Raw genomic sequence first — 20,210 nt, forward strand, 5'->3', positions numbered from 1 at the left:
GGGTTCGGCCTGCGACCGTCGGGCGGAAAAAAGGGCCGAACCGGCGCTTTTCGGCGTCCTGGGGGCGCGACTGAGGCGTTTTTTTTTTTGCGCCGGCGCCGAAAAAGTGGCCGGGGGGGGGGGGGGGGGCGCGGCCGGAGATGCTCTAAGTTTTTTGGCCAACTTGCTCCCACGGTGATCCCCCGATTGGGGCGTTCCTGTCCGTTCATCGGCTGGTAGATCACATTTTAACCGTCCAATTTTACTCTCTTTTTTTGAGGGAACCGTCCAATTTTACTGTTTGGTGAAAACTTTTGTTACATCTCTTATTTATTTTGTAGGTCACTAACAATGGACCAATGAGATCGTTGTCCCACGCCACAGCGAAGTGCTCGTCGCTCGATCTTGGTGCGAAGTGAATTCGTGCACTGGCGAAACCTAGGTTTCCACCCCGCACGGGAGATGCTCCTGTATATATCCAACATGATAGAGACAACCACTTGGTCCACACTCCACTCCACAATTTCATAAAAATTTATCAACAGGATCGTTTGAGTCATTACCCAGATAACCTATTCTTTGGAAGAGACAAACATGTGGTCTGTTGACTATAATGTGCTGATGCAATCCCTGATGCAAGATCAATTGGTCTGGCAGAACCTTATATGCACATGTGTGGGCATATATATGCCAGACTATCGTCCTTGTCATCCTCGTCCACGGGGAGAGTGACACATTTTGCTCTTGCAAATTTGTCATACTCCATTCTAGCGCGAACAACCACAATGGCTGCTGCTGCTGCTGCTCAGCCTCGTGTCATGGTGCTACCCTTTCCTGCGCAGGGCCACGTCATCCCGCTCATGGAGCTGTCGCGCAAGCTCGTCGAGCACGGCTTCGAGATCGACTTCGTGAACACCGAGTTCAACCACGACCGCGTCCTCCAGGCCTTGGCAGAGGACGGAGCAATCCCAGGAGGAATTCACATGCTCTCCGTACCGGACGGCCTGGGGCCGGCCGACGACCACACCGACATCGGCGCACTGGTCAAGGGACTACCGGCCGCTATGTCCGGCCGCCTCGAGGGGATGATCAGGTCGAGGAAGACCAAGTGGATGATAGCGGACGTGTCCATGAGCTGGGCCCTGGAGCTGGCCACCACGGCGGGCGTCCGTGTCGCCTTGTTCTCCACGTACTCTGCAGCCGTGTTCGCGCTCAGGTTGAAGCTCCCAAAGCTGATAGAGGACGGCGTTGTTGATGAAAGTGGTAAGAGCAAATCAAAATTTCCATATCCACAGTTGTACTTTTCTCCGTATTTGGAGTTTTGGACATGAACATGGACGCCACGTACGCAGGGAACGTGAAGAGGAACGAGAGGGTCCAACTGATGCCGCCCGTTGACGCGGCCGAGATCCCCTGGGTCAGCCTTGGCAGCACGCCTGAGAGGCGCAGAACCAACATCCAAAACGTCCTCAGGACCAACCGGTTGATGCCGCTAGCTGAGACGATCATATGCAACACCTTCATGGAGATGGAACCTGACGCTCTGGCTCTGCTCCCAAACGCGCTGCCGCTCGGCCCGCTGGTAGCGCCGACGTCGAGGCCCGCCGGACATTTCCTACCCGAAGACCTCACCTGCCTCGCCTGGCTCGACGCGCAGGCCCCCTGCTCCGTCGTCTACGTCGCCTTCGGGAGCTCCGGCATCTTGGACGCGACGCAGTTCCAAGAGCTTGCCGACGGGCTCGCGCTCTCCGGCCGACCGTTCCTGTGGGTCGTCCGGCCAAACTTCACCACCGGAGCCACGGAAGGTTGGTTCGACGCGTTCAAGCGCCACGTCGAGGGAAAGGGTCTGATCGTCGGCTGGGCGCCGCAGCAACGCGTGCTCTCGCACCGGGCCGTCGCCTGCTTCGTGTCGCACTGCGGGTGGAACTCGACCATGGAAGGCATGCTGCACGGCGTGCTGTTCCTCTGCTGGCCGTACTTCGCCGACCAGTTCTCCAACCAGAGCTACATCTGCAACGTTTGGGGCACCGGCATCAAGCTTTGCCGAGACGAGCGAGGGGTCGTAGCGAAGGAGGAGATCGAGAGCAAGGTGGCGCGGCTGCTCGGCGACGAGGGGGTCAAGGCGAGGGCTGCGACGTGGAAGGACAAGGCTTGTGCGAGCATTGCAGAGGGCGGGTCCTCGCATGAGTACCTACTCAAGCTTGTGGATTTGCTAGTAGAGCAGGGATCCCATCACGACACCGCGTGAATCACGACACCGGGACATCGGACGGCTCTGAACATTTACGTTTACAAATACTACAAAAAATAAAACTCAAACGGCTTAGATTTAGTTTTATACAATATAGTGAAGTGGTGAGCATGGCATGATCTGCATCCGTGTTAGAATGAGTTTTGTTTTCATGTTGGGAATTACTACACGAAGACTGTCCTATGGGCCATGGCGTTTTGGTATTTTTGAGTTAATAAAAGTGTTCTTTATCAGAAAAAAAATGTCCTTCGATATATCAAAATAAAATTTTATGTTTTCTCTAGAAGATCTTTATTACATTTTTGAGCGAAATTACTGCATGCACAACGTTTCTTTTCAATCTGGGTACGATGCCCAACGAACGGTTCGAACTAATGTGTCAGGACAAAAATTGTACGTCAGGTGTCATACGTATAGCCAAACTCTATTTTAAGCGGGAAACACAATGAATTCGGGCGAGCCGAGTTCATGGATTCGTCTTCGTCGGATGAGGATGAAGATGACGATGAAACGGCGATAATGAGGACGATTTGGATAATTTGAATTCAAATTTAAACTATTTTATTTCAAAACTTTATGTTTGAATTGTAGTATTTATATTTTAATTGTTGTTGCATTGGAATATTTATCTATGAAGAATTGAGCTGCTTATCTTTGATTATTTTCAGTAGCTTGAATATAAAAAAAACTTAGGGGTGGCATTTGGTGTCCGTGGTTGCATGGCCGCGACTGCTGTCCACGAACATTTAGTGTCATCGGATGCCCTAAGCCGATTGAGAGGTCAGCGGACTACACCTAAACGAAAGCATTGCCATTTCCATCCAATTTGGCGCTGCTCAGCCTTCTCAGAACCAACATTTTGGAGCTCCTTAGAATCGGTGACTGCTTATAATGGTTAAGAATGCCCAAAAAAACAGAACATGAAACTACACATGTCGATCACACCCGACGACATGTACTTCCTGCCCTGTGATATACTTCCTCTGTTTCAAAATAGATGACCCAACTTTGTACTAACTTTGTACCTATTTTGGAACGGAGGGAGTAGTAGAGATTCTGAAAATTCTAGCTTCTCCAAGACAGAACGAAGATATCCTAGCTTGGGGGCCGGGAATGATGGGTGCCTTCTCCGTCAGGTCAGCGTACAATTTTGCGTTTGAGGAATCAGTTCGGGCAACGGAAACTTCATCATGTTTGGTGGCTGATGGGAGAAGAAAGTGTTGGGATATGATCTGGAAATCACTTGTTCCTCCTATTGTAAAAAAAATCGCTTAGCGTGTTGCAATAAATTCACTCCCAACATGGCAGAATAAACATAAAAGGGGAATTGAGAAGTCTGAATATTGTCCTGTTTGTGACCGTGAACCTGAAAATACCTTTCATGCTTTATGTAGGTGCCCGATAGCGGTTGATTTCTGGACATGTATGGCGAAGGTTTGGTCATTGCCGAATTTGGGGGAGATGCAGAACAATGCAAAGGAATGGATTCTTCATGCTTTACAACCGCTTAATGATATTCAGATAAGTATGCTCCTTCTCACTTTGTGGAGATGCTGGTACAGTAGGAATGAGGTGACCCACTACAACCATTGCCACCGGTGGATGTGTCCCAAAGATTCTTAACTAGCTACTTGGACACACTGATGGCCGTTGCACAAAATCCTCTGTATGATCCAATAAAAGGCAAGGGCCCTGCAGTGATTAATTATGATCCAGTTCAGCTTCAGACTGTTAAACAAACAGTACCAAATGGTAGCCGCAGGTGGATTGCTCCTCCAGATGGTTGGGTAAAATTAAACACAGATGGGTCATGGTCATCACAGGGAAGTGCTGGTGCTGGAATGATTCTTCGGGATAGCACACGCAGTATTATTTTCTCCTCGTGCAGGGAACTCTTCTCATGCAGAGATGCTAGGGAGGTTGAGCTGTGTGCTTGCATGGAGGGCATTTCATTATCAATTCAGCGATCTGATCTTCCTATCATGTTGGAGATTGATTCAATTCAGGTGGTGAGCATGTTAAAGGACGATGCTGTTGATAGATCGGTTTTTGCTTCATTAGTGGCAGAGACAAAATATTTGCTTTCCCTTCGTAGTACTTATATTACTCGTACTAATCGTAGCCAAAACACTGTCGGTGACTAATTGGCTAACTTTGCTAGGACTGAAAAAAGAATTGTCGTGTGGTTTGGTTCAGGACCACCAGAGGCAGTGAACTAACGAGGGTGTTGACTGAGTAATGCAAGTATTTACCCGGAAAAAAAAAGATCACACCCGACAAGCTATCTATATCACACCTGCGATTTTGTACAATTAACAGAGCATATGAATTAGCTATTGTGAAATTTTACCTCTCCAGGCAGCCGTTCGAAAGTGCTAGGGGACAAGCTTTTATGTTGCTGCTTGGCCTAACTCTGATTGCTTTTAGAGAGTGACTACATGACTAACTACTGACCATGGCCGTAAGATCAAGATTTCATCATCACTTTTACAGCTAGCCCTAAAGTCTTCTCGGAGGGTTTCTCGGAAGTGATTTAGAAATCGTTACCCCCCCCCCCCCCCCCCCTCTCTCTCTCTCTCTCTCTCTCTCCTGCTTTTTCTTTCGAGTTACTGTAAAACTTATTGGTGGTTTTCAATGGGAAGGCTCGTTGTTTCAAAAAAGAATATGCCTCATCTTAGAAATGGCAAATTAAACAGATAAAAAGACAACAATGTGGTTAACGTTGCTGATATTTTTTTCAAAATGACAATTATCATGCATTCATCAAGAAGAAAAGAGTTGCCCAGTTAATTAGAAAAACCAGGTGAAAACCAGATTGCCCAGTTGATCATGAAAAACCGGCCGAAAACCATCACAACTGCTAAGCGGCACACACAAGATACCCCACGCACACCACTTCAAAGAGGGCCTCGTCAAGACAGTTTCTGCCTCCCGTCGGCGTGCCGCCGAACAGGTGGATCCCGGTTTTTGCCGGCGGGAGGGATCCGCTTTTATATGTTTCCTTGAGTTATGCTAGGGTTTGTGTTATGTTTAGGAGGACGAGAGGGCGGCGGCTCGTTGAAGATGGAACAAGTTTCTCCTTGCCTAGCCACCATCCCGGTGGTGCGTCTAGCATCGTCGGAGGGCGTGTGGAGGTGTGTCTCCGATGGATCTCGCAGGATTTAGTCGGTGGTTGTCCAGTGGATCCGCTCGGATTTAGTCTTTGTTCGTCTACGTCAATGTGTCTTCAGGTTGGATCTTTCCGATCTACGCTTCTCTTCATCAACGACAGTTGTTATTCTGGTGCGCTCGTCCTATGGGGTCTTAATACGACCACTTCCCAATTGTCTAATACAAAAGGATTTGCCTGGCTCCGGCGGGGCAGGGGTGACGATGGCAGTATGCCTTCGACTCAATTGAGCGCTTGTAGTCATCGCTATGTCGTCTACGGATCTAGATGTAAAAAAAATTATTTCGTGTGTTCATTCTACTGCCATGATGATGAATAGTCCGGAAGTTTTTCCGGAAAAACATTTTCAAGATAACCTCTCGATCGCTGCTGCCCCCCTCTCTCTCTATTTATACATGGACGCGCCCCACTCATTGCTCTTGCTCCTCCTCACTCCTCAAGCCGGCACCACACCACCTCACATCATGCACAACAACAAGCACATCGAGCCGCCATCAATCAGAGGTGGTTTCGATGATGCAGTGCCCGACTAGCACGACAATGGGAGATGGTCCGCCATCCGTCAGATTGGTCGTCCGGGTGCGCGGCAACATCCATCAGCCGTGTCATGTCCATGCCCTTAGTATGAGCATGATCTAGTCTTGTGGACAAACCCCTTTCTCTGTAAGAGCACTTCCTTTCTCGATCTAACCTTCTTTTGATAAAATCTTGGCATCGCACCACTCAGATTGGTGACTTCTTCTTTGTGAATCTTGTGATGCAGTGATGCGGATGCATGTTTCTGCTAGATGTGGAGGCAGAGATGTGGGCAGCAAGTCGCTAGACAACTGCGAAAAGCCGGCCAGATGCCGGGCCAGATATGGATGGAGGTATGATGCCATCGAGGGTGATTGTTGGGCCATTGGCATGTGTATGTAGAAAGCTATAGGGAGTGCCTAACAAACAGATAGCTGATTTTTATCTGGGCTCATGTTGCTTTTTCCTGTCCATTCATGTGTTGCCATCTGTCTTGATTTCGATTAGTCTAAAATCATTAGTTCCTGCCCGCTGCTAATAGAAGCTGTGCTTGCAACCATCAGCTGACGCACCCACTGCTTCCCCCATCTACTGTATTTTGGGAGCTCTGATAGATGCAAGGAATAGGCCAAGTAAAGAGTTGTTCGCTTCAATGTCTTGGCAGTAGGACAAAAACACGCTTGGCACATCCTCCTGTGTAGGAGAGAAAAATGAATACTCAATAAAACATACATGAAAAGGAAAACTGAAAAAAAATATTAGATGATACTAGTGCAAATTGAGAAAATACTAATGTTATTGAGCATAGCTAGGCAATTGATTAACAATACATACATAAAAGTTGACTGAAGAAAAAGATACAAAAAATAGATGGTTCATAAAAAGGTTGCAGAACTGAAGCAAACACACACACACACACACACACAGAGAGAGAGAGAGAGAGAGAGAGAGAGAGGGAGATAACTGAATGTTCCACTGACAACAACTATAACAAAATAAAAATTGTGCGCGGCGAACGAATTATACTTCAAAAAAGCACATCCTAGCCCTTCTAACTAAACTCGAGCAACTCCCTTGTTGATGATCATTATCATTTCGAAACCACAAACGCGTTGCACCTGAAAGTGATTAGTACAGCATTACACACCCTAAGGTCCTTCCCCATCAGAAACTCCTTCCATCCCTCCTTAAATTTGATTCGGCCGTCCTTAAGAGTCTTGTACAAAACAGTGGCAATATTCCCAAGCATATTCTAGCCAGACCTGTCCCCCGTGATCTGCCGTCTGGGAGCTACCTTCAATGGTAATTTCTGTGATGCCCCGTGGGTTACGTACATCAGAAATAAGAGAAAAAGAAAAAGGTGTCAGCCGATGAGCAACAAAACTAGTACTGTTGTTAAAAAATGAAACTAGTTATGAATAGGCGTAGCAGATACAGAAAAACTGAGAACTGGCAGCAACATAATCCACACAAATGTCGATCCTTAGGGTTACCAAAGGCTAATAACTGAAAAGTATTGATCCTCCGAGGGGCACTGATAAATAACTATGAAGACTAAGAACTGATAACTGATAATAAGAACTGAAGAAACTAACGAAGAATGGAACTAACTCATGAAACTGAAGAAAATGACACCTAACTTAACACTATGCATATGATGTCACTCCCTCTTTAAAGACTAAGACCTAACTGATGACTTATACTAAACTGAACACAAAATGAATATATCACTGAAAACCATACATTGAAACCTGAAAAAATTAAAAAGTATTAATTAAACCCTAAAAAACTGATAACTATTGACTAAAAGCTGAACTCCTAACACCACATATAACTGATGACTGGTACACAGTGACAATAATGAAATACTAAGAACTACTAATGCTGAAAAATGAAAATAGAGAGAACGTAATAAATAATTTATTAGGACAGTCCTGTTTTTAGACTCAAAATGAAAAAAGTTGAAGAAAAATGAAAATTGAAAGAATAAAAGAAACATCAATGACCGAAATAAAATTATAGAAAGGTACTGAAAACTAAAAACTGACAAACTGAATGAAAGAGAAACAGAAACATCCTCAGTTTTAGTATTTCTTAGTAGTTGCAAGTTATTAGCTAACCAAATAGAACTTGACGAAACTGAAAAGTAAAACAACAATAGGTAAGGTTCACAGGAAGTAAATAGAAGCAGAGATTGCTACTACAATAGGAACATTAATTCTCTAGATCTACTATCATGTAAGGGCAACCAGTAATCCAATGATTTAACTAACTAAGCAGGAAATAATTCACTCAAAATCGCAGAACAAAAGCATCAATCTTACTGACAAAAACATACAGAGGAGCAGAGGTTCAGAAACTCAGAGCGAATAGCATGGATTACAGGGGAGGATAGAGGAGGATGACAAAATCACATTACACCAACCGGCAAAGACGACTACCCCCCCTCGCGATGGGTGCTTGATGATGGCGAGCCAGACGAGAGAGCTTCGATGAGCTCCTCTCCATACCACCAACTCTCCTACCTCCGGCCATTCCAAGGAAGCAAGCTCTAGCCTACAAACACTACTTGCGAGTGGCTCACCGCACGCCAACTGTCTCTAGCCAGCCCCTGCCCTGTTGTAATCACCGGCGAGGCGCCCCCCTTTCAGCATGGCAAATTCTTTGAATTCTAGGATGGTTTTGGGGATTAGAATACATGATCCATAAAAAGGTTTTTTTAGTTTGTGTTGGTAACTAGTATACAGTCATGGTAGCATACTAATTTTTTATATGACAACTATAAAGAAATATTTCATATTAAGTACACGTTAATTAAGAGCATACATGGGTGGTAGCTTTTGTAGCATCATGGTCATTAGTGCTGGGACGACAATATTTGGTTTCGATGTAATGGGAACATTAGATAAGGGGATGATGCATTTGACAAAGCACTTGTACTACACATAGGTACATTATTCTGTTGGTCTACGTTATAAAGTTAATTAAATGACCAGTATCATCGTCATCTCCTTGGATGCAACTTAATGTTTGAAGTGTAAACTACAAAATCAGCTGGTAGAATGTTTCATAGGAGTAAGTAGTACATGTTGCCATGATAGTAAATTCCATCAAGTTTCTGCAATCTTGCATTGGACTTTGGATAAATGTAGGCATGCAACACATGCCTCTGTTGAGTACATATCATCATGATTTGCTTTGATGATTCAGTAGGATGTTGAGGGTTTGGTGCAACTAAGAAGGTGCAATTTTAATTAGACACAATTGTGTTTTCTGCATTACACGGCATTTAGCTGGCCACGGTTGCAGACATGACTAATTGAGTCCATTTTAGTTGTAGACTGAAAAAAAAAAGAATAAGAACAAATAGGTTTCCAGATAATAATGTGATTTTGCGCCCCCCTCCCCCAACCTAGATGTTGTGCGGACTAACAAAAAGAACAATGTCTATAATTTGACTTTGTGTCATTAATAATCCATAGTTATTTTTAGTCTGTTTGGCTACTTATGTGTAAATTAACCTCTTATTTTTGGTTGTCATTATTTTTATTTTGTTCAGACGGGGAGCATGCTATGCTAGTTTAGTTGTAAGGCAAGAGAAGAGGGTCCTGTGCTATGTCAGCGTGGGAAGAGAAAGGTCTTCGGCTCAAGACGTAGGCATCACGAGGAGGAGCAATAAAGTTGTATGTTTACGACAAAGGGCTGCCCACTATAATGGACGTTGGATGCTGATGAGGAAAGTGCTTCCTAAGCTTGCTGAAGGAGTTGTCATGGCATGCAATGTTTCCCTTGCGTGTGAATAAGAAACCCCCCCACCCGTTATGCTGCCGAAATTTCTGGCAAAAATTACCTCGGCTTGTCAAAATATTGGCCTTGTTTGTAAGAAAATGAAAACCTTAGGGGGACAAGTGTAGGCATGACAAAAAATTCCATCAAGTTTCTGCACTCTTGCATAGCACATTGGACAAGTGTAGGCATGCAACACATGCCTCTGTTGAGTACACATCATCATGATTCGTTTTGATGATTCAGTAGGATGTTGAGGTTAATTATGAATCGTTGCATTTTTCTGCATTCCACAATATTTAGCTGGCCATGAGCACACATGACTAATTGAGTCCATTTCAGTAGTACAATGAAAAAAAGAATAAGACCAATCTAGATAGGTTTTCATGATAATAATGTGTTGACCCCCACCTAGATGTTGTGTGAAATAACAAGAAGAACAATATCTATAATTTGACTTTGTGTCATTAACAACCCATAGTTTTTTTAAGTTTCTTTGGCTACTTATGTGTAATTTAACCGCTTATTTTTGGTTCGTCATTATTTTTATTTTTTTCAGACAGGGAGCATGCTATGCTAGTTTAGTTGTAAGACAAGAGAAGACGGATATGTGCTATGTCGGCGTGGGAAGAGAAAGGTCTTCGGCGTCAAGACATAGGCATCATGAGGAGCAGCAATAAAGTTGTATGTTTACGACAAGGGGCATTCGATTGTTGGGTTGTAAAGGAATGACGGTGGTTGAGTTGTCGGCTAATTAAAATGAAGGAGTGGTTGTCATGGCATGTAGTGTTTCCCTTGCGTGTGAATAAAAAACCTCCCCACTTGTTATGCTACCGAAATTTCCCGCAAAAATTACCCCGGCTTGTCAAATTTTTGGCCCTTTTTGTAAGAAAATGAAAACCTTAGGGGGTTTCATGCAAGAAAATTGACCTTGTTTGTAAGAAGAAAGAAATACTAGGGTGTTCAATGCAAAGAAATATTAGATGGAGGTGAGGATTTTTTTTTCTAAGATGTTTTTATAGATGAAGCTGAGGACCCCATGTATTTTTGTAAATAAAGTGCGTACAACTTTCTCTCAAGCGGCGCCATAGGATAACGCCCCAACCATTAGTGATATACTCAATGTCATGAGTCCTGCTCTCTTTTGTTGGCTGATGTTGTTATACCACAGCCTGGTATAACTATATAGAACAATCGGATTGGATTGTTGTATATATCGGCCGGCGGTGCGAAGCCATTTTATGTACGAAGATGTTAATTTTTTGGTGTTCTGCTTTCATGCATTACCTATTCCATCTTTAAAAGGACTTATAGTTAAGAATGGAGGGAGTAGATAGCTTGCGAGCTGAATGCTAACTTGGCATGAATATGTACGAAGCCATTATTTTAATGGTGATCTGTTTTCATGCATTAAGCTCTTGGGTTCGACTCGTCCGGAACTTGAATACTCGGAACAAACATGTTCCTTAATATTGATCAGTTACCTTTATTCTAAATTTTAGGATGTGTGATTTGATTCGGCTATTGATGGTCCTTACTTACTGTACATTCATTTTGGTACTCCTCATGGACGTGTACGATCCATTTGTTAACTGTGAGTCTGTGATGAGTTTTATTCACAGCGTGTGGTACTTAAGGTTCCCCTACTTAAGCACTTTGGTCCACCTCACAAGGTGTTTAAGCTCTTGTAACAAGAGGCATATCATCTTTAGTTGATAGCGAGTTGGTACTTGCTACTGCCTAGCTCAGACATGCATTGTAACCATGTGATTGTTGACCATCAGCAAGCGAAGAGAATGTTGTAGCATCGCATTAACCTGACAAAATGATCTCTGCACTATCTAAATTCTCTGAGACAGTGGTATAATCTAGAGCCGCTGAGCTTTATGTTGTTTCAGTAGATTCAACCTCCAACTTTTGCATTCTTGGTCGCACACAACTAACTTACAAGATGAAGCTACACCATAAGAACATTCAGAATCAAGTTTATGGATGCGTTATTTTAATAGTGGGTGGGGATGTTTTTTCCCGAGACATTTACTAGTGAATCAAAAATCTTACAAGCATATAGGTTTTTTAAGTACCATTAGCCATCCATCTCTTAACATAACATCAGTACATAAGAAACTGCACTGACTGAGACTACTTACTACAAAGTAGAGGGTACCTAATGGTAGAACATAGCTAATTGCGGACGAACTCCACTAACTAAGAGTACTCACTACAAAGCAGACCGAGCAGAGGGTACCTAATGGCAGAACATAGCTAATTCCAGACGAAATGCATTGATTAGGATTACTTACTACAAAGTAGATCGCACGGAGCGTACCTAATGGCAGAACATAGCTAATTGCAGACAGAGGTGCACTCAAAGCTAATCGAGTAGAGGGGCTAATGGTAGAACATATCTAATTGCAGAATAGAGTAATGTGAGCGCCTGCGGCGATGACTAACGCCCCAACATGAGCGACAACAACATTCCGAGCTATCCGGGCTGGCCCATAGGCCGCGCAAAAGGGTGACCGCCCCAGGCCCCAAGACGGGAGGGGCCGAACTACAAATTATACTAGAAACATTATACATTTATACATTACATCTGAAAAAATATTAAATGCATAAAATAAAGGCTTAGTTCGTAGGAGCGCAAGTTCTCGCTACATACTAATAGTCTATACCACGCGGAGCCAAACCAATTCGACTAGCGAAGATGAGTTTAAATACGCTAGTCTCCCTTTATGATGGATGTCTTAGTATCGTAATGAAATTTATGATAATGAGATTTCAATATTTAAACCAATACACAATTTTTCATTTGACAAACGGGTAGGAGATATCATTTGCACCAAATCAAACCAGGTGAATCTAGACAAGCACGCCATATAATCGAATCATACGCAAAAGTTCAATCAACAATTTTTTCGTTCTTCGATGATTCTATTATTGAACCCAACTTGCAAGCCACATTTGCTATTCCCTAGAAGTTTCTATGAATATGGTTGTGTAATATACGCTAGAAGCCACTATTAATATATTTGTTAGTGTTTATATAATTAAGAAATATCTATCATGATATTCAATAATATTAAAATATATAAGAACACACACATAGATATGCAAATATGTGTATACAATATATTGTTTATGCAATATTAGAAAATTAATTTAAATGATTTTTTAACAAGAAAGAGATTGTTGAGCACATCATACAATTTAAATTTTGCATAATAAATTTTTCAATAATATATATTACAATTGTATAACAATAAATAATATAACTATTATTTCGAATCACTGTTATGTGAATAGGTAATAGAAAATTATATAATTAAAATTATAATATGGTACAATTAGTTTTAAATAACTATAAAAGTTCAATATAAAAAATTATGTTTACATCGCCCTGGGCCCAAAAGTGGTTGGACTAACTCTGCTAGCTATGGCCAACACGTTAGCCGGCTATCCCAGGCATGAGATTAAGGAAACTCTCGGGAATACGAAGTTATCGAGAATGCTGCAGCACCACTTAACGCGAAGGACATAAGGGAGAAGTAGACGTTGTTGAAGAGGATCCCATGCATGCGAAGGTGGAAACTCTTGCGAAGACGAAACTATCCTCGGCAGCACTTCAAAGTTGACGGTGGGAGCTCGTCGAGAGTTTTTTTAGATCCCATCATCCACATTACAAGTGTGGCGCAACAGACCTGCACCGCGCAGCATGCCAAGGTGGCGAAACATTTTCTTTGATTATTTTCAGTGGCTTCAGTATAAAAAGAACCGAGGGGTGGCATTTGGTGTGAAGAAAATCCTATGTGACCTAGGTCACACGCATAGACCGTGAGACCCTCTCCAGCATAGGACAGGCAAGGCAAGTCAATTAATTCTCCAATTCCAATTAATTCTCTATAATCCCGTTCCTTTCATCCCACGGTCACACCAGTCTATCACCATGTATCCTGCAGGACGTCGACGGAGCAGAGGAGCTGGCCGGTGGCCGTGGACGGAGCTGAGCGCCGGTGGGGAGCTATGCAACAAGCAGGACGAGATGCTGGGGCGCCGAGGAGGGCGGTCGTAGACGACGGAGGAGAGCAGCCGGGGCGGCCGCGACCGCGGCCGCGGCGAGCGAGCCAGAGAAGCGCCTCAAGGGCGGGCTTCCGAGGCACCGAGGAACACCGGGCAGAGCAGCAAAGGCAGCGGGGACGGCGCCGGCACTGCCGCGACGAGCGAGCAGAAGAAGAAAAGGGCATACGTGCTTTGAGATTTAGTTTTGCCACGTGCCCTATGCTGGAGAGGGTTTCACGGTCGATGTGTGTGACCCAGGTCGCGTAGGATTTTCTTCCCATTTGGTGTCCACGGTTGCATGGCTGGGACTGCTGTCCATGGACATTTGATGTCATCGGATGCACTAAGCCGATTGAGAGGTTAGCGGACTAAACGAAAGCATCCGATTTGGCGCTGCTCAGCTTTCTCAGAGCCAACATTTTGAAGCTCCTCAGAATCGGTGACTGCTTATAATGGTTAGGAATGTCAAAAAAAACAGAACATGAAACTACACGTGTCGATCACACCCAACAAGCTATCTATATCAGACCTGTAATTTTGTACAATTAACAGAGCGGATGAATTAGCTATTGTGAAATTTTACATCTCTACGCAGCCGCTCGAAAGCGCAAGGGGACAAGCTTTTATGTTGCTGCTTGGTCTAACTCTAATCGCTTTTAGAGAGTGACTACATGACTAACTACTGGCCATAAGAGCATCTTCAACAGCCGCCCAATGCACGGTATGCTAAAAACTAGTTTACAGCACGCCCATCGCCTGATTTGGCGCGGCGGGCGGCGCTGGCTCCAACAGCCGCGCTAAAATGCAGCGCGCAAAAATGCAGCGCGCGTGCATAGATATTTTGTCACCATACATAGTTCATAACATAGAAAAAACGGTACAAAGATATTTTACATAGCATAGATAAAAATGATACAAAAATATTTTACATAGTTCATAGCATAGATAGATAAAAAGGACTACGGTGCCACTACATTAAACTACGGTGCAACTAGATAAACTACGGTGCAACTAGAACTACTCAGAGTCGTCCTCAACATCACTCTCGCTGGTGTTGTCCGAGGTAGAGATCCACACGTTCTTCCAACGTTCATCGTCGGACGTGAAGAACGACTTCCCACCGGCGTTGACGAGATCGCACTGCGATATAGCCAGTGCCTTCCGCCCGCGCCGCGCGGCGCCTTGCCGTCCTCTCCGCCCAGAAGGTGCGCTCGTTGGCAACGTCCTCCGGGTGGCGCCGGCGATACTCCGCCATGGCTCGCTCGTCCTCCTCGGCGATGAGGAGGCGGCGCTGCCGCCGAGGGTGCTCCGCACGGTCCAGGTCCGTGATAAGACGAGGAGGAGGGGCGACGGCCTGCGCCTGCTCGCGTGTGTAGACGTTGCGGAAGTTCATCTGCGACGGAGGCCTCTCTAGGCGCCACGCCGCCGCGTCGTACGCGCGGGCAGCCTCGTGCGCCGTCTCGAATGTGTCGAGGCCGAGCCGGACGTTGCCGGACTGGATCTCGGCATAGTACGCGCCGGAGGGGTGCTCGCGGACGCCGCGGTAGCCCAAAGTTCCTCGGCGGCGCGGCGGCATGGTGGCGCGGTGGTGGCGGGGCGCTGCAGCGGCGAGAAAGCAGTGAAAGCGGCGAGGAGGCAGGGGAAATGCGCACGTGGCAGTGTGAAGGAACGCGTGGCAGCGCTGCAATTTATAGGTGCGCCGGAAGCGGTGCGCCAAATCTACCGTGCGACCGACAGCTTTCTCCCGCGCGCGCAAACGTTTACCGCGCGCGCTTGTTTCCCGCCTCCGCTGGAGCGCGCGAAAACTAAATGGGCATTTTACTGCGCGCGTCTTTTGGCGCGGCTGTTGGAGATGCTCTAAGATCAAGATTTTTTCATCACTTTTACAGCTAGCCCTAAAGTCTTCTCGGACGGTTTCTCGGAAGTGATTTAGAAATCGTTGCGTCTCTCTCTTTCTCTGTCCAATGCTGGTAGTCGTCGTTACGTCGTCTTACTACCATGATGATGAATAGTCCGGAAGGTTTTCCGGGAAAATATTTCCAAGATAACCTCTTCTGCTTAATTAAAGATAAACATATGGTCAACAGACTGGGAATCTGCTGACGCAAGCACTGACGAACATCAAATAATTTTGTGCGCCCTTTCAAATACGCTCACGTGATGGGTTATCTCACTCCATACGGAGTGTCAAGCTTTGAACTTAGTGCAAACTTCTTGAGCTCACACACCATTCTAGATAGACAACCTCCATGGCTGCTGCTGCTGCTACTCAAACTCGTGTCATGGTGCTACCCTTCCCCGCGCAGGGCCATGTCATCCCGCTCATGGAGCTGTCTCGCAAGCTCGCCGAGCACGGCGTCGAGGTGGACTTCGTGAACACCGAGTTCAACCACGACCTCGTCATGGAAGCAATGGCAGAGAAGGGAGCAATTCCTGACGGGATCCACATGCTCACCGTTCCAGACGGCCTGGGCCCTGGAGACGACCACGCGGACATCGGCAAGTTTGTCAAGGACCTGCCGGCCGCCATGTCCGGCCGCCTCGAGGAGATGATCAGATCGAGGAAGATCAGGTGGGTGATCGTAGATGTGTCCATGAGCTGGGCACTGCAGGTGGCCACCGCGGCGGGTGCCCGTGTTGCCTCGTTCTCGACCTACTCTGCAGCCGTGTTTGCTCTGAGGATGAACCTCCCCAAACTGATAGAGGATGGTGTTCTTGATGAAAGTGGTAAGAGCAAATCAAACATTTTCATTCTTGGTATGGTTAAGATCGGCTGAGAATATGGAGCCTATTTAGGGAATGTACAGGGGGAGGGGAAGATCCAAATGGTGCCGCCCATCAACGCGTCGGAGATCCCCTGGGTCAGCCTGGCCAGCACCAGCGCTCCCGAGAGGCGCAGAAACAACATCCAGAACGTCCTCCAGACCAACCTGTCGCTGCCACTCGCCGAGGTGGTCATCTGCAACACCTCCATGGAGTTGGAGCCCGACGCTCTGGCCCTGCTCCCCAACGCGCTGCCTCTCGGCCCGCTGGTGGCGCCCACGTCGAGGCCGGCCGGGCACTTCTTGCCCGAGGACCTCGCCTGCCTCGCCTGGCTCGACGCGCAGCCCCCCGGCTCGGTCGTCTACGTGGCCTTCGGCAGCTCCGGCTTCCTGGACGCGACGCAGTTCCAAGAGCTCGCCGACGGGCTCGCGCTCTCCGGCCGGCCGTTCCTGTGGGTGGTCCGGCCAGACTTCACCATCGGAGCAGGGCAGGATCAGTTCGACCTCGACGCGTTCAGGCGGCGCGTGGAGGGGCAGGGGCTGGTGGTGGGCTGGGCGCCGCAGCAGCGCGTGCTCTCGCACCGCTCCGTGGCCTGCTTCGTGTCGCACTGCGGGTGGAACTCGACCGTGGAGGGCGTGCTGCACGGCGTGCCGTTCCTGTGCTAGCCCTACTTCGCGGACCAGTTCTGCAACCAGAGCTACGTGTGCAACGTGTGGGGCACCGGCGCCAGGCTCCGGCGAGACGGGCGAGGGGTCGTCGCGAAGGAGGAGATCGGGAGCAAGGTCGCGCGGCTTCTAGGAGACGGGGAGGTCAAGGCGAGGGCAGCGGCGTGGAAGGAGGTCGCGTGCGGCAGCATCCGGGAGGGAGGGTCCTCGCATGGGAACTTGCTCAAGCTTGTCAGCTTGCTGAGACAACAATGATCTCGACCGCGGCAGGCGGCAGGGCACGCACGACGTCGGCCGGCCAGTCCGATAAATAAAAGCATCCGTTGACACTCGCATGCAAAAGAATCTCACCAGCGGGAGTTACGGGATTACAGTGCTCCGATCCCCTCGTAGGTTCACATAGACATGGCGCCATACTCGCTCGGAAGCTGCCCGTGCACCGCGCCAGCGCTGCCAGTGCACCGAGAAAACGAGGACACGCACGCTTCTTCAGCAAGTCTCCAGTGGAGTAGGATTTTTTTTTTCCAGTGGAGTTGGATTGAAAGGCCGAAATCCGTTTCTTCTCTGTCTCAGGCTCGTGCCAGTTCATATGTGGAACTATTTCAGCCCAGCCCTGGAAGAAAATTCGGCCCAAATGCATGCTTTTTGAAACATTTTAGAGTTTTCTCCCCAAAAAACAAGATTTTTTTTCCTGTTTGGCGCTTGAGGCGCCAGTTACTACTGTTGGTTACTAGGGTTGGGAGCTACCATACTAGTCAATTGACTTTTCTGGTCTTCATGGCACAACTTTGACTATGATTTTTTTGTATTATATGTCTATAAAATTAGTATAGAAACTTATGAAGTAAAATTGTTTTGCAAGACAAATATGACGATGACATTCGTACATGTCCAATCCTTGTATTCTGATATCTATTAATGGTCAAAGTCATGCATCAAAAACCGTGCAAAGTCAATCGCACCTTATATTTTGGGAAGGAGGGAGTACTAGGTATCGCTCATAACGTAAGCCGTGTCTGTCATGTCACTGCGCTACATGGTCCTGGCCCAGCGAGCACAGTCGGAGCTAGCGACGAAAGCTCACGCCTATTTTAATTTTGGGGTTTTATTATTCTTTTATTTCTTGTCTGTTAAATTTCAAGTAGAGAAAATACACGGCTTAAAAAATGTTTGAAAAAATGTTCAAACATTTAGAAAGTGTTCGTGAATTTAAAAAGTGGTCACACATCTAAGAAACGTTCACAAATTTGAAAAGGTTCACAAATATAAAAAAATGTTCAATAAATCAAAGCAATGTTCGTGAATTTGAAAAGTGTTCATGAATTTTAGAAAAAATCTTGAATTTGAAAGATTTCACGAATGTTTAAGATATTCATGTATTTGAAAATCATTCACAAATTTATAAAATGTTCATTAATTTTATAAAAAAATGAAAAAACTAACAAAAAAGAATGAAAAACCAAGAGAAAACCAGAAAACTGGTAGATAACAAGGAATAAACAAAAAAACTATCGAATAAACAAAAAAGCTATGGAGCAAACAAAAAAATCAATGGAACCTTCCTACAACCAACAACAAGGTTCCAACCATGGCCTCGACCCGTTTCCATGAGTGTTCGCGGAAACCAGTAACCGGTCGGCCCACGGGAAGCATACAACGGGCGAGCGTTATGGTTAGCAGTTCTTATAAGCAATCTAAGCATTTGTGCCTGGTGTTTCCTAACAAGCACCCACGTTGGGAGGGTCGGGCTATTAGATGGGCCCGTCCATGTAGGCTTTTATTTTGCACCGGTTTTAGGAAGCTTCAGAATGACAAGCGATAGGTGTAAGAGATCCATCCCTTGGTATCCATTGTTCGTCCCATGCATCTCTCCCATCGCCGGTTCCATAGCTTTTGGATGCACCGCCCGCTAAAGATAATTCTTTCATTAATAGTAAGACTGTGTCATAGGAAAAACAAAAGTTGGAAGAGCACTTTATCCCCATGGACGTTGAGGTTATTCAGAAAATCCCACTCCCCATAAGAAGGCAACATGACTTCTGGGCATGGTACTTTAACGAACGTGACATTTTCTCAGTACAATTAGCCTACCATATGCTCCTTCCACAAAGGAGAAAAGGGAGGCTTGTCTACAAGGCCGGGCGACGAGCTTTGGCATGAAACAAGTGGAGAAAAACTCGTGCTTGCACTAGAAGATATTGGTCCCTTCAAAAGTCCATGTGTTCTTGTGGTGTCTAGCTACACACTCACTCCCAACTATAGGTGTGCTAGCGCACAGGAACATGCACCGGAGAATAAGGGGAAAATATGCGGACATTCTCACTCGTAAAGGTATTCGTTCTTAGAGTGCACTATGTCAAAGTGCGTATGGGAGCTCTTCGATGATAAAGTTATGGTGTCATTGTACTCAACGCAGGAACCGCACGCTCAGGATTGGCTATTTGCTCTATTTGACCATTTGAAACATGATGAACTCATTAGAGTTCTAGTCCTTCTTTTGAGCAATATAGCACCATCGAAGGAAGGTGATGCATGAGGACATTATTCATAGTCCATTGTCAGCGAATAGCCACGTTGATCGCTTCCGTGTTGATTGGGAGATGACTGTGGCTTATAAGGCTCCTAACTACCCGCAGCGGGCGACGATGACACATCCTCGATGGATAGCGACCTATGTGGTTTGTTAAGATTAATGGCGATGTTGGAGTTCCGAAGAATAGTAGCACACGTGATGTTGTAGTGGTCACACGAGATATCAATGGTGAAAACTTGGGCATGTCTGCTCTCCTTTCTGCAAGGCTAGATAACTCGGACACCCTCGAAGCTCTCTCCTTCTAAGTGAACATTTTCAAAACACATATTCAACATTTATTTTCATAAAATATGAGCATTTTCTTTAAACGTGATGGCATTTTTAAGTGTTATGAACATTTTTTATATATATTACGACTATTCTTTTGAATGGTATGAAACATTTTTTCAAAATTACGTGGACAAATTTTAGATTGTTTAAACATTGTTT

At 45.8% G+C, this 20,210-nt stretch overlaps 2 protein-coding genes across 2 annotated transcripts; both read left to right on the plus strand.

The window, feature by feature from the left end:
• The first annotated feature begins 764 nt into the window (after positions 1–764).
• LOC123125568 (UDP-glycosyltransferase 83A1) lies at positions 765–2,227 on the plus strand. Its single transcript, XM_044546044.1, has 2 exons — positions 765–1,242; positions 1,332–2,227. Exons 1-2 carry the CDS (start codon positions 765–767, stop codon positions 2,225–2,227), a joined length of 1,374 nt encoding a protein of 457 aa, XP_044401979.1.
• A 13,714-nt stretch (positions 2,228–15,941) lies between these two features.
• Positions 15,942–17,971, plus strand: LOC123125569 (UDP-glycosyltransferase 83A1). The gene is made up of 2 exons (XM_044546045.1): positions 15,942–16,487; positions 16,557–17,971. Exons 1-2 carry the CDS (start codon positions 16,010–16,012, stop codon positions 17,186–17,188), a joined length of 1,110 nt encoding a protein of 369 aa, XP_044401980.1. The 5' UTR covers positions 15,942–16,009; the 3' UTR covers positions 17,189–17,971.
• Positions 17,972–20,210: the final 2,239 nt, after the last annotated feature.

The sequence above is a fragment of the Triticum aestivum genome, chromosome 5D, assembly GCF_018294505.1.
Source record: "Triticum aestivum cultivar Chinese Spring chromosome 5D, IWGSC CS RefSeq v2.1, whole genome shotgun sequence".
Taxonomy (NCBI): domain Eukaryota; kingdom Viridiplantae; phylum Streptophyta; class Magnoliopsida; order Poales; family Poaceae; genus Triticum; species Triticum aestivum.